This window comes from Tachyglossus aculeatus, chromosome X4, assembly GCF_015852505.1.
Source record: "Tachyglossus aculeatus isolate mTacAcu1 chromosome X4, mTacAcu1.pri, whole genome shotgun sequence".
In the NCBI taxonomy this organism is placed as follows: domain Eukaryota; kingdom Metazoa; phylum Chordata; class Mammalia; order Monotremata; family Tachyglossidae; genus Tachyglossus; species Tachyglossus aculeatus.
The window spans coordinates 9,393,190-9,406,281 of NC_052098.1; the positions used below are offsets into that span (position 1 = coordinate 9,393,190).

Genomic DNA, 13,092 nt, shown 5'->3' on the forward strand with positions numbered 1-13,092 from the left:
AGAATGGTCATCTTGCTCCAGGCTTCTCTTGTAGGCTGTTTTAGAAGATTGGTGTTGATCTAGGGCATAATTTATGTCCAGCTTTGCTCCTCTGTGCTGTACTTTTGCACTAAGTCCAGGAGCTGCTTGGTGTGCTTGACTCCATTAAGCTAAGGATCTTATGGCTTTAAGCTGTTAGAAACTCATTCATATTTTGCCTACCGACAGGAGAAGTTAGTATCCCTTCATAAGTCCAGGAAGAAGCTAAAGGAAGAACACAGCTTTCCAGAAGATCCAGAGTCTGCTGGCTTTATTTACCCTTATAATGACCTGCTGGTTTGGGCAGTGTTAATGAAAAGGCAGAAGATGGCCATGTTCTTCTGGCAGCATGGAGAAGAGGCCATGGTTAAGGCAGTGATTGCCTGCAAACTGTACCGGGCAATGGCACATGAAGCCAAGGAGAGCAACATGGTGGATGACGCCTCAGAAGAATTGAAAAATTACTCAAAGTAGGAGTTCTCTCTTCTCTTCATAATAAATCATCGGCAATCCTTTGAATGGTTAGACATGTTTCTCTGCCTCCACTTAAAAAATGAGAAACGAGAAAACTGTGGTCACATGCTGTATATTATGATGACTGCATTTCCTGTGGCAAAGGTCTTTAAGAAACTTTAAAGACTTCTTCCTAATCTTATCATGTATCACTGAGTGAAACCAGAGGCTGAACTCTCCAATTTCGGACCAGAGAATGATGATGTCGTGATGGATGGGGAAAGCGATGGAAATATTCTGTGCTTCCTGTTTGAGCATTCATTTTCTGGCTGCAGTGGTTAGGCAGCAGGAGAATAGACTGAGAGAAGCCAGAGTTAACCCAAGTTTATCAGCTTGTAAAAATGACTGTCTTTTTGAGATGGACAACAGTCACCGCCCCCAACCCCCTTTTTGCTTCCACAAATTCTAAGGGCTGTGGCTTGATAGAATCAGATAATTGTTGGGTTGAAGGGACATTGAGAGGCATCTAGTCCATTCCCCAGCCTTTGGGGAGGTTAATATTTAAACCATCCCGGAAGTTGAGAATCTGTTCTAATTTCAAAAACCTCTAGGGAAAGATTCTCCAGCCTCCCTCAGTCACCCATTCCTATTATAAGGAAGTTCTTTTAATCAATCAGTGGCATTTATTGAGTGTTTACTGTGTGCAGAACACTGTGCTAAGAGCTTGGGAAAATACAATACAATAGAGGTGGTAGATCCCTGCCCACAAGAATTTTACAGGGGGAGACAGGCATTAAAATAAATTAAAGATAGGGAAATTACAGTAGAGTTTAAGTCCTGTGGGGTTGGGGTGAGTGTCAGTGTGCTAAAGGGTTCCACAGCCAAGTGAAAAAGGCGATGCAGAGGGAGGGTGGCAAAGGGAAATGAGGGCTTACTCTGAGAAGGTCTCTTGGAGGAGATGTGACTTTAGGAGGGTTTTGAAGGTGGGGAGAGTGGAGAACAGGTGGATAGGTTTTTTCTGTATCTAATCTCGGTGTCTCATGCTGCTGCTAAAATCCATACCCTTTCTTTTTGTGTTCAGTGATGTTAGGGCATAACCAGTCACCAGCCTCATTCTATAATAACCCTTCATGGTCTTTGAGATCACTAACTTCCTCATTTTTGTCTTCTCCAGGCTTAACAATTCCAGTTCCTTTGGTCTTTTTGTATGTATTATTTTACAACATATAAATAATTTTTGTGACACTCTCTCTTTATCTCTCTCTCTTTCTCTCTTTCTCCCCTCTGATTTTTCCCTTATGAAATTGTAGGGAGTTTGGCCAGCTTGCTCTCGATGTGCTGGAGAAGGCATTCAAACAGAATGAGCAGATGGCCATGAAGCTGCTGACGTATGAACTGAAAAACTGGAGCAACTCTACCTGTTTGAAGCTGGCTGTGTCCGTGGGGCTTCGGCCTTTTGTTTCACATACTTGTACCCAGATGCTGTTGACGGACATGTGGATGGGACGCCTGAAAATGAGGAAAAACTCTTGGTTGAAGGTAAACTAACCTGAACCTTTCAAAGGAGTCGAAGCCTCTGGAAGGAAGTAGGCCTGGGTTCTAATCCCGGCTCCTCCACATACCTGCTCTATGACCTTGGGCAAGTCTCTGAACTTCTTGGTGCCTCAAAATGGGGCATTCAGGACCTGTTCTCCCTCCTACTTATACTCCGAGCCCCATATGGGACCTGATTATCTTGTATCTACCCCAACACGTAGTACAGTGCTTGGTACATAGTAAATACCTAAATACCACAATTAATATTATAAATTATTGTATGTAGCTGAAGCTGGAATGATGATAGTTATAACTTCAATAATCATCACTGATTTTGGTAGAGGGACTTTGCTAAATCAGCCTTGCAAATAAACAGAATTTAGCAACCCCAGACATTTTTTTAAACCAATCTGGCTGCCCTGTCCAAGAAACACAGGCAATGAAATCATTTAAAGCAGCATTATGTATTCCTCTGTCTTAAATTATTCACACTCTCCCCATCTTCAAAGCCTTATTAGAATCACATCTCCTCTGAGGGCTTCATCATCATCATCATCATCATCATCATCATCAACAGTATTTATTGAGCACTTTCTACGTGCGGAGCAAGTACTTTCCATGTACTAAGCATTTGAGAGAGTACAATATAGCAGAGTTGACAGACACGTTCCTTGCCCATAACGAGCTTACAGTCTAGAGGGGGAGACAGACATTAATATAAATAAATAATTGAAATATATAATTTAAAGGTACGTACATAAGTGCTGTGGGGTTGAGAGTAGGGCAAATATCAAATGCCCAAACGCCACAGATCCAAATGTATAGACGACACAAGGGAGAGGGAGCCAGGACAAAGAGAGTTTAATTGGGGAAGGCCTCTTAGAGGAGATGTGACCTTAACAATCGATCTATTAATAATAATAATAATAATAATATTGGTATTTGTTAAGCGCTTACTATATGCCAAGCACTGTTCTAAGCTCTGGGGTAGATACAAGGTCATCAGGTTGTCCCACCTGGGGCTCACAGTCTTAATCCCCATTTTACAGATGAGGGAACTGAGGCCCAGAGAAGTTAAGTGACTTGCCCAAAGTCACACAGCTGACAAGTGGCGGAGCCGGGATTAGAACCCATGACCTCTAACTCCCAACGGTCTGGCATATATGGAGGGGGAGGGAATTTCAGGCTAGGGGGAGAATGTGGGCAAAGGGTCAGTGGTGAGATCAATGAGATCGGGGCACAGCCAGTAAGCTGGCACTAGAGGAGCTTCCCTGCCTTCCCTGATTAAGCCCTCAACTCCTCTATTCCCTGTCCCTTCTGTTGCCTATGCATTTGGAGCACTTGATATTTACTCCTCCTCCATTAACATTTACATACATAGTCTGCAATTTGTTTTAGTGTCTGTCTCTCCCTCTACACTGTAAACTCTTTATGGTCAGGAAGCATGTCTACCAAATCTGTTGTATTGTATTCTCTCAAGTTTTTGGAAGAGTGCTCTGCAAACAGTAAGCTCTCAATATATCTGATTGATGGATTGATTGAATAATACTCTAAAATACCCTAAAGTTACCCATGTGGCTGTCTCCAAGATCCATCTCTTTGCTCTTCAGCCTCATTCCCCTGAGGCATTTTCACTGGTAATTTATCGTGTGATCAAGAACACTATCCTAGACCCTCATTGCATCCTTGAGGTTAGAAAACAGTTTTGTGAGTGGAATCCAATAAGCAGTGAGACAATGGGCATTAATGTTTGCCTATGACCAATGGAGTCATAGGGCTTGTGGCCTGGCAGTCAGAAGGACCTGGATTCTAATTCCGGCTCTGCCACTTGTCTGCTGTGTGGCCTTGGGCAAGTCACTCAACTTCTCTGTGTCTCAGTTACCTCATCTGTAAAATGGGATTGAGACTGTGAGCCCCATGTGGGACATCGATGGTGTCCAACCTGATTATCTTAGATCTACCCCAGTGGTTGGTACAGTGCCTGGAACATAGCGAGGACTTAAATACTATATATAAAAGAAAAGGCTCCTTGGAAGGCCATCTACTCTGCTTCAGTTCTTTTAAAAAGAACTACACTGTGTGTTTCAAAAACAAATCTTCTGAAAGGTACTAAATCAGTTTTAAAAGAGGAGCCACTTTTATCCTTTTTGGAGTAAGAAGAGTGATAAAGCAAAGATACAGATGGCTCTGAAGATTCTGTATCAACTTTTGATCCACAGTGGCCTTGTGCCTTAATCTGTTTCATTCATTCATTCAATCGTGTTTATTGAGCACTTGCTGTGTGCAGAACATTGTACTAAGTGCTTGGGAAGTACAAATCGGCAACATATAGAGACGGTCCCTACCCAACAATGGGCTCACGGTCTAAGTAGTAGGGAGATCAGTTATTGAATCCCCATTTACAGTTTGAGGAAACAGAAGCACAGAGAAGCAAAGTGACCTGCCCAAGGTCACACAGCAGGCAAGTGGTGGATCCGGATTAGAATCCAGATCCTTCTGACTCCCGAGCCCGGGCTTTTTTCACTTGTTCAGAGTGTGTGGACCCCATGTGGGTTCAAGGGGGGACAAGCAGGCATCTTTTCGAGGTCCATCGCAATGAATCATAACGGTAAGATTCTATGGGAAGAAAGTATCCATTTGTCCATTTCCCCCCAACATTGCTGTTCTAGAGGTGCCATGGCCAGCCTTAAATGAAGTGAAAACAATGTAAATTTCTAAAGGAAGGGTTAGCATCTCCCAAGGAAACCTCATTTGGGGAAGAAAATGACAATTTGGATAACAGCACTGTTGCGAAGTGATCTTTTAGACTCATGCCACATTTCATTAATCTGGGAATGACTTTTTTTTTAAACCAGCCTCAGAGATTTCATGTGTCAAATAAGGAGATTCCATTTTCTGTTGTGTTTTCTTTTAAGGTCATTATAAGTATTCTTATACCACCCACCATCTTGATGTTGGAGTTCAAAAGCAAGGCTGAGATGTCTCACATTCCCCAGCCACAGGACTTCCATCAGTTTACATGGTATTATGGTGAGCCAAGCCCCAGCAGCACTAAAGAAAGTCTCTCTCCTGTGAGTACGGTATGAGATTGCATTTACTCACAATCTGCTTACTTAATATGTCTGTCTTGGCTTCTTTGCATTGTTTTAAATACCTGTAGCATTTTCAGAACTTTGGGGGCAAGATTTCACTTTCAGGAATTTTTTAAAGCCTACATTATTTATAGAAGCATGTTACTTTGTCACATCAACTCTGTATTCTCCCCAACATTTCGTGAGGTGGCTCAACACCGCATCCTGTCATTTGAGTCCCTTTTTTAGCATCTTGCACATATCAATCAATCAGTATCATCATCATCATCAATCGTATTTATTGAGCGCTTACTGTGTGCAGAGCACTGTACTAAGCACTTGGGAAGTACAAATTGGCAACATAATAACTAACAATCAGTAGTATTTATTGAGCATTACTGTGTGCAGAGCACTGTCCCAAGCATTTGGGAGAATATAATACAACAGAGTTGGCAGACATGTTCCCTGCCCATAACAATCAATCAGTCGTATTTGTTGAGCAGGACACAGTATGAAGCACTTGGGAGAGTACAACACAACTATGAAACAGGCACATACCCCACTCACAACAAGCTTACAGTCTAGAGGGGGAAACAGACATTAGAAGCTGGGGGTGAATAAAGGGAGCAAGTCAGGGTGATGCAAAAAGGAAGTTGGAATAGAGGAAATGAGGGCTTAGTCAGGGAAGGCCTCTTGGAGGAGACGTGCCTTCAATAAGGCTTTGAAGGCGGGGAGAGGAATTATCTGTCGGATATGAAAAGGGATGGTGTTCCAAGCCAGAGGCAGGACGTGGGTGAGAGGCTGCAGCAAAGTAGATGAGGTCGAGATACAGTGAGTAGATTGTTATTATTAGAGGAGCGAAGTGTGCAGGCTGGGTTGTAGTAGGAAAGTAGCAAAGTAAGATAGTAGGGGGGCAAGGTGACTAAGTGCTTTAAAGCCAATGGTAAGTAAGTAGGATAGTGGTGCAGTCTGCAGTGATGGGAAAGTCAGGGCACATATGACAGACTCTAAATTGACAAGCCAGTTTACCCATGTGAATTGTTTCAATTTTCTTGTCTGTACCTATCCGATTTTAAAGAAAATGGATAGTGATTATAATAGTAATAATAATAATAATAATAATAATGGCATTTGTTAAGCGCTTACTATGTGCAGAGCACTGTTCTAAGCGCTGGGGGGGATACAAGGTGATCAAGTCGTCCCACATGGGGCTCACAGTCTTAATTCCCATTTTACAGATGAGGGAACTGAGGCTCAGAGAAGTTAAGTGACTTGCCCAAGGTCACACAGCAGACATGTGGCGGAGCCGGGATTCGAACCCATGACCTCTGACTCCAAAGCCCGTGCTCTTTCCAGTGAGCCACGCTGCTTCTCTTATGAAAATATGACTGCTGTCGTTCCTCATGTCAGTCAATCAATCATATTTATTGAGCGCTTACTGTGTGCAGAGCACTGTACTAAGTGCTTGGGAGAGTACAATATAACAATACAATAGACACATTTCCTGCCCACAGCAAGCTGAAATATGACATGGACTGTGTCCAACCTGGTGATCATCTATCTACCCCAGCACTTAGTACACTGCCTGGCACATAATAAGCACTTAACAATTATCATTAAAAATGTATGACTATATTATGCACTCACTGTGTGACTTGTTATTGCTATTTGGTGGGACTTGGTAATGGAATTGATTCTGGTGCTGTAATTCTCGCTGTCAGGATTTTAGATAAAACAGTGAACTCTGAATTATTTGTAATGCCTTGCCTAGCCATCTGTGGCCTGAATGCAAGTATAATGAAATAGGGAGAAGGGTTCATGGGGAAATCTGAGCATGTATAAATGAATTAAATTTATTACAAATGTATCCTCCTGTTGTTGAAGAAGCGTTATTTGCAGAGAGAAACCAAAATTGGAACAAAATGCCAAACTTTCTTCTCCACCACCCTTAAAAGATCCACCCATAAAGATTCATATTCTCTTATCGTCTTTATTGATGCTGGTTCCCTTCTTTAATTTCATCATTCTCATCAGCGATGGCCTGTGGCTGCAGTTGTAACTCTGGATTCTGAGCTGAAAATTCTGCTCCTTTAGCCACAGTACCCCACAGATATTTGGTTTTTGTGTTTATGTTGTCTTAGTGTTTTATTTCTTCTCTCTTTATGTGTCTGTCCCCAGTTCCCTTTCCCACTTTTTATTTTTAATAATAATTATGGTATTTGTTAAGCGCTTACTATGTGCCTAGCACTGTTCTAAGCTCTGGGGTAGTTACAAGGTAATCCCACGTGGGGCTCACACTTTTAATCCCCACTTTACAGATGAAGTAACTGAGGCACAAAGAAGTTAAATGACTTGCCTAAGGTCACACAGCAGACAAGTGGCGGAGGCAGGATTAGAACCCACATCCTCCGGCTCCCAAGCCCGTGCTCTGTCCACTAAGCCAAGATTGTGAGCCCCATGAGGGACAGAAACCACATCTAATTCCCAGCTGTGGATTCTTTCCCAACTCTTAGTACAGTGTGCTGCGCACACTAAGCACCTAATGCTATCACTACTACTATCACTTATTTCTGCCAGATTATACTATTGATTATACTGGTGATTAATTGAGTAATATTCAAGTGCAATTTAGATCCAGTAAAACATTGAAGAACTACTCAAGAAACAGGATAAAAAATGGAAAATTATTTCTATGAAGTTCATTACTTTGCTGACAAATTCCAAATGATGTTTGTCTCAGTTGTACTGTATAGTATTGAATTACCATCTCAGTAAATGAGTGACTTTCTAGTAGGTTTATTTTGACTGCACAAGCCCATACCTTCAGCCACAGTCATAGGCTAGATCCATAAAGAACAAAGTAAAATAGAAGGCTGGCCATTAGCTGGTAAAATAAGGCTTTTTTGGAAGTGGCGGTTGCCTTGCTTATTAGGTTAAAGAATAGACTTCATACATCTGTGGTTCTGTGTTTAATGTACTCTCTGGCTTTTTGTAGACCTGTGGAAAAACTATGTCAACTTTCTGGGGCTCAACTTTTTTCATCAGCACAACAGAGGTCTTAATACATACCACCTTCTCACTTCACAGGACTCGTGGTCAGGAATAGTATGATAAACATCCAGCAGCAATGTAAATAATTTATAGTAGCCCTAGAAAAGATTGGTTGAATAATCATTGGCAAATTGAGTCTCCTACTCAGTGATACCTTGTGCTTAGTAGGTCTAGTTACTTTTTTGTTTTTCATATTAAATTTCATGACTCTGTTTTCTCCTTTTTAAGATGAGATCATTAATGGGGAACAGATGCCCCAGTGGCTTTCTAGAACATCAAATTGTCTCCCTAGTCTTTCCCTGGATGGTTCCTATCCCCAATTATTCATTAGCTGAATAGTACATTCCAGGAGAGTGAAACAAGCATTTCTTTTGACAGAAGGGTTATGATATGGAAAAGGGACGCGAGAAGCCTGATGAAAGTCATGCCTTTGCTCCTAGTATTGGACCCCAAAGCCTTCCCGGGACCAGGAAAGTCTATGAATTCTACAACGCTCCACTCGTCAAGTTCTGGTTTTATACGGTCAGTCACTGCAATAGTAATCATAGTTTTTTGGTTTTGTTTTGCTTTTAAATGGTACTTGCTAAGCACTTCTAATGTACCAGGCACTGTACTAAGTGGTGGGGTAGATAATCAAGTTGGGCGCAGTCCATGTACCATTATTCAAACTCATTACTGCCTCAGTTCTTACTCTTCAAGCACAGAGAGAAATATGTTGTGAGAATCGCACTTGGGATATTTCCAGGTTTATAGCAAAATAAACTTGTTGGCGTTATCAGATGGTATTGTCTTCTGGAGAAACTACAAATGTGTAAGAACAGCTGAGTTTGAAAATATATATTGGTATTTCTGTGCATGAAAATAGGTGGTTAATTGCACAAGGGAAAAGGACAAAAAAATGCAAGTTAGAGTCAACATATCTTTCAGAGGCAGAAAATAAATGAAAGATAAATGACTTATAGAAAACCAAGTTCTTCGTTAGCACATATGGAACCAATAATAGGTGGAGGAAGTGCAGAGAAATTTCAACTTTTGGATCCCATAAAATCCAATTGCTACATTTTGCAATATAGGTTTTGGAAACAAGGAATACTGGCAGATGGAAGATGGTAACATTTAGTTTACAATTATGAAGTTTCTCAGAAACACCTTGGGAATGCTAGACAAGGTCAAATACAAAAATGAAATAGAGAATGTACTGATACAGCAAAAAGTGTTTTTGTCCACCAGGAGCTTACAGTCTAGAAGGTGAGACAGGCATTAAATTAAATTATGGATATGGACAAAAGTGCTCAGGGCTGAGGGTGAGGTGAATATCAAGTACTTAAAGGGTACAGATCCAAGTGCCTAGGCGACCTGGAAGGGAGAGGGAGTAGGAGAAATGAGGGCTTAGTTGGGGAAGGTGTCTTGGAGGAGATGTGATTTTAATAAGGCTTTGAAAGTTGGAAGAGGGGTTATCTGTCGTATATGAAGGTGAAGTGCATTTCAGGCTAGAGGGAAGATGTGGGCAAGGGGTCGGCAGGAAAGTAATTGAAATTAATATAATCATAATAATAGTAGTGTTGGTACTTGTTAAGTGCTTACTCTGTGCTAGGAACTGATACAGTGAGTAGGTTGGCATTGGAGCAGAGAATGAGGGCTGAGTCGTAGTAGGAAATTAGCAAGGTAAGGTAGGAGAGGGCTAGCTGATTGAGTGCTTTAAAGCCTGAGGTAAGGAATTTTGTTTGATGCGGAGGTGTATCGGCAACCACTGGAGGTTGAGGAGTTAGGAGATGTGAACTGAATTTATTTTTAGAAAAATGATCTGGGCAGCAGAGCGAAGTAAGGACTGGAATGGGGAGAGACTGGGAGAAGGAAGTTTAGCAAGGAGGTTGATGTAGTAGCAGTAGTCAAGGCAGGATAGGATAAGTGCTTGGATTAGTGTAGTATCACTACAGATACTTACAGATACAGATACTTATAGATACAGATACTTACAGATACAGATACTGCTTAGAGAAGCAGCGTGGCTCAGTGGAAAGAGCCCGGGCTTTGGAGTCAGAGGTCATGGGTTCAAATCTCGGCTCCCCACTTGTCAGCTGGGTGACTTTGGGCAAGTCACTTCACTTCTCTGGGCCTCAGTTACCTCATCTGTAAAATGGGGATTAAGACTGTGAGCCCCCCCGTGGGACAACCTGATCACTTTGTAATCTCCCCAGAGCTTAGAACAGTGCTTTGCACATAGTAAGCACTCAATAAATGCTATTATTATTATTATTATTATTATTATCAGTTTGGTTGGAGAGGAAAAGGCAAATTTTAGCAATGTTGTGAAGGTAGAACTGACAGAACCTGGTGACATTGAATATGTAGGGTTGAATGAGACAAGTAGAGGAAAATGGACCTGAAAGGTTTTACAGAGTAATCAAAATAAATAATTAAATGTACATTTGAATAAACATACACATGTAACTGTTGAGGATGGGTGTAAATAAGTCTGACTGATTGATTAATTGAGTGCTCTCTGTATCAAAGCCCTGAGCTAAATACTTGGGAGAACTGAGAAGCAAGGTGCCCTAGTGGAACAAGCACGGTAATGGGAGTCAGAGGACCTGAGTTCTAATCCTGATCTGCTACTTGGCTGCTGTGTCACCTTGGGCAAATCACTTGACTTCTCTGTGCCTCAGTTTCCTCATTTGTAAAATGAGGATTCAATACCTGCCCTCCCTCCTACACAGACTGCTCGCCCCATGTGGGACCTGATTATCCTGTATCTACCCCAACACTTAGTACAGTGTTTGGCACATTGTAAGTACTCACCAATTGCTACAACTATTACAGTAGAGTTGGTGGACATGGTCCTTGCCCACAAGGAGCTTACAATCTATTGGGGGGTGTGGGTGTTTGGCAGTACTGGGCAAGTCAGCATTTGATAGACTGCCCACGGTCAGGGTCAAGGCTGGGGCAGTTTTGAACCCTGGACCCAAGTGCTTCCTGGCCTCCATCTGTGTAGGCTGTAAGAGACTGGCATAAGAGCAGAACTCCTGGAGCAAAATGCTGGTTTGCTCAGGCCTGCCCAACTGCTAGTGGTTGCCCAGCATAAAAATACTATAATCATTATAAAGAGGACAAAAATATTGCAATTGCCATCTGTATTTTCCCCCACATGATGGGAATGGATAGGTCCTGAGAGTAGCCTTTTCCTGCTCTATAATTGTAAAAAGCACGATACTATTTTAAAATATATATATATATGTATATATATATATTAATTTTTATTTCAAGTGTTTTGAACTTGTAATTTGGAAAATACACTTTATTCTAACATTGCTTATTTTTGTTTAGCAAACAAATCCTTGCTTGGTTTCAAATGAGGCCAACATTAACATGGCCCCGCCTTTGTTTACTTGTCATCTGCTCACCAGATTGGTGAAGGAATGTGCCCAGCTCTGGAAATTCTTCAGTTGCTGATGCAGAACCAGAAGGATGAATACTGAACAATATACATTGTATACTTGCCTTGCCTGCTGTTTAGTTTTGCAGCAAGAAGGCTGGAGATTCTTACTTGTTTCATGCAAGCTAGATAGTAATCAGAGGGTCTTCCCAGCCCATATTTTGCTCTCCTGTTGAAGCATAACTGTGTTTTTCTGTTTGATTTTATCTTTAGTTTATTCCCCATTTCCACAGTCACCGTTACCTATGTAGCATGGAATGTATGTACATATACTCAGTTCTGCCATGGCACCAATTTTGATTGCTGTTACGGAATTAGGACGAGTTCTTTGACAGAGTGAGCCCACTTGTCTACAGCATGCTGTGGTTTTGTGCACCTGTGCTCGGTGTCGTATACAATTAAGTCCCACAATGTGAGTTTTCCTTAAGAATAATTGTAGTATTTGTTAAGTGCTTATTATGTGCCAAGCACTGTACTAAGTGCTGGGGTAACTACAAGATAATCAGGTTGGACACAGTTTGTGTCCCAAATGGGGCTCGCAGTCTAAGTTAGAGAGAGAACAAGTATTGAATTTCCATTTTATAGATGAGGAAACTGAGGCTCAGCGAAGGTAAGGTCCCACAACAGGCTGGAATTAGAATCCAGGTCCCCTGACTCCCAGGACTGTGCTCTTTCTACTAGGCTGCAATGTTTCTCTTAATGTGGAGTTTTGCAATAACACAGCCCCTGTGTTATAGGGGAACTAGATGAATATGCTCATATGCTTGTATGGTATGTGTGTGTATGCATATATCCTCTACAGATGGCATACTTGGCATTTCTCATGCTGTTCACTTTCACTGTCTTGGTGGAGATGCAGCCCTTGCCGACAGTACAAGAGTGGCTCGTGATCATCTACGTTTTCACCACTGCCATTGAGAAAGTCAGGGAGGTGAGTTCCTCCTTTTTACTCCTGCTCAATTTACTTAGGCAGAGAAGGTGAAGGTTATTTTTATTAAAGTCAGAAGCCCTAAATAGAAAGTAAAATCTCGGAATGGTATTGAAAGCAGTCGGGCTGACTGCTCGGTGAATTCAGTATGTGCTTGGGAGATTACTGCAGGATATTTCTGCTGCTGTTGCCCATAAGGGCTTTGGAACCATTGTCTTCTTTGGGGTTCTCAATGTAACTCGTCAGTCATAGTCTTTGGAAAAAGACTGCTTCTTTCACGTGCCACTGATTAGCTACTAATAGACTCCTATGTATGACTGCTAAGAGGTGTTACTTTAGATGGTATCTAGCAATACCAAACTTCTCTTCCATTTACTTCATATCAATTTCATCTGACAGGAATGGCCTCATTTGAGTAATGTTTAATGTGTTCATTTATAGCTTTTAAAAGGTTTCACAATACACCTTAGTCAAGTAAAGCAGAAAAATTCCTCTGGGCCACCTCAACCACTCAAGTAAAAAACCCAAAAAACAACAAAAAAAACCCAGTAAATGTTTTATTCCCTACAGTTTTCATTTTCAGCTTGTCTTTTTTTTTCAGA

General features: G+C 41.6%; 1 protein-coding gene across 1 annotated transcript in view; it reads left to right on the forward strand.

Annotated features, from left to right (window-relative positions):
• TRPM6 (transient receptor potential cation channel subfamily M member 6) overlaps nucleotides 1-13,092 on the forward strand; it is a 155,152-nt gene that overhangs the window by 77,330 nt on the left and 64,730 nt on the right. The window contains exons 16-20 of the mRNA XM_038769912.1: nucleotides 208-488; nucleotides 1,782-2,010; nucleotides 4,923-5,078; nucleotides 8,508-8,651; nucleotides 12,365-12,493. Coding sequence (XP_038625840.1) covers nucleotides 208-488; nucleotides 1,782-2,010; nucleotides 4,923-5,078; nucleotides 8,508-8,651; nucleotides 12,365-12,493 — 939 coding nt within the window. The remainder of the gene's footprint in view (nucleotides 1-207; nucleotides 489-1,781; nucleotides 2,011-4,922; nucleotides 5,079-8,507; nucleotides 8,652-12,364; nucleotides 12,494-13,092) is intronic.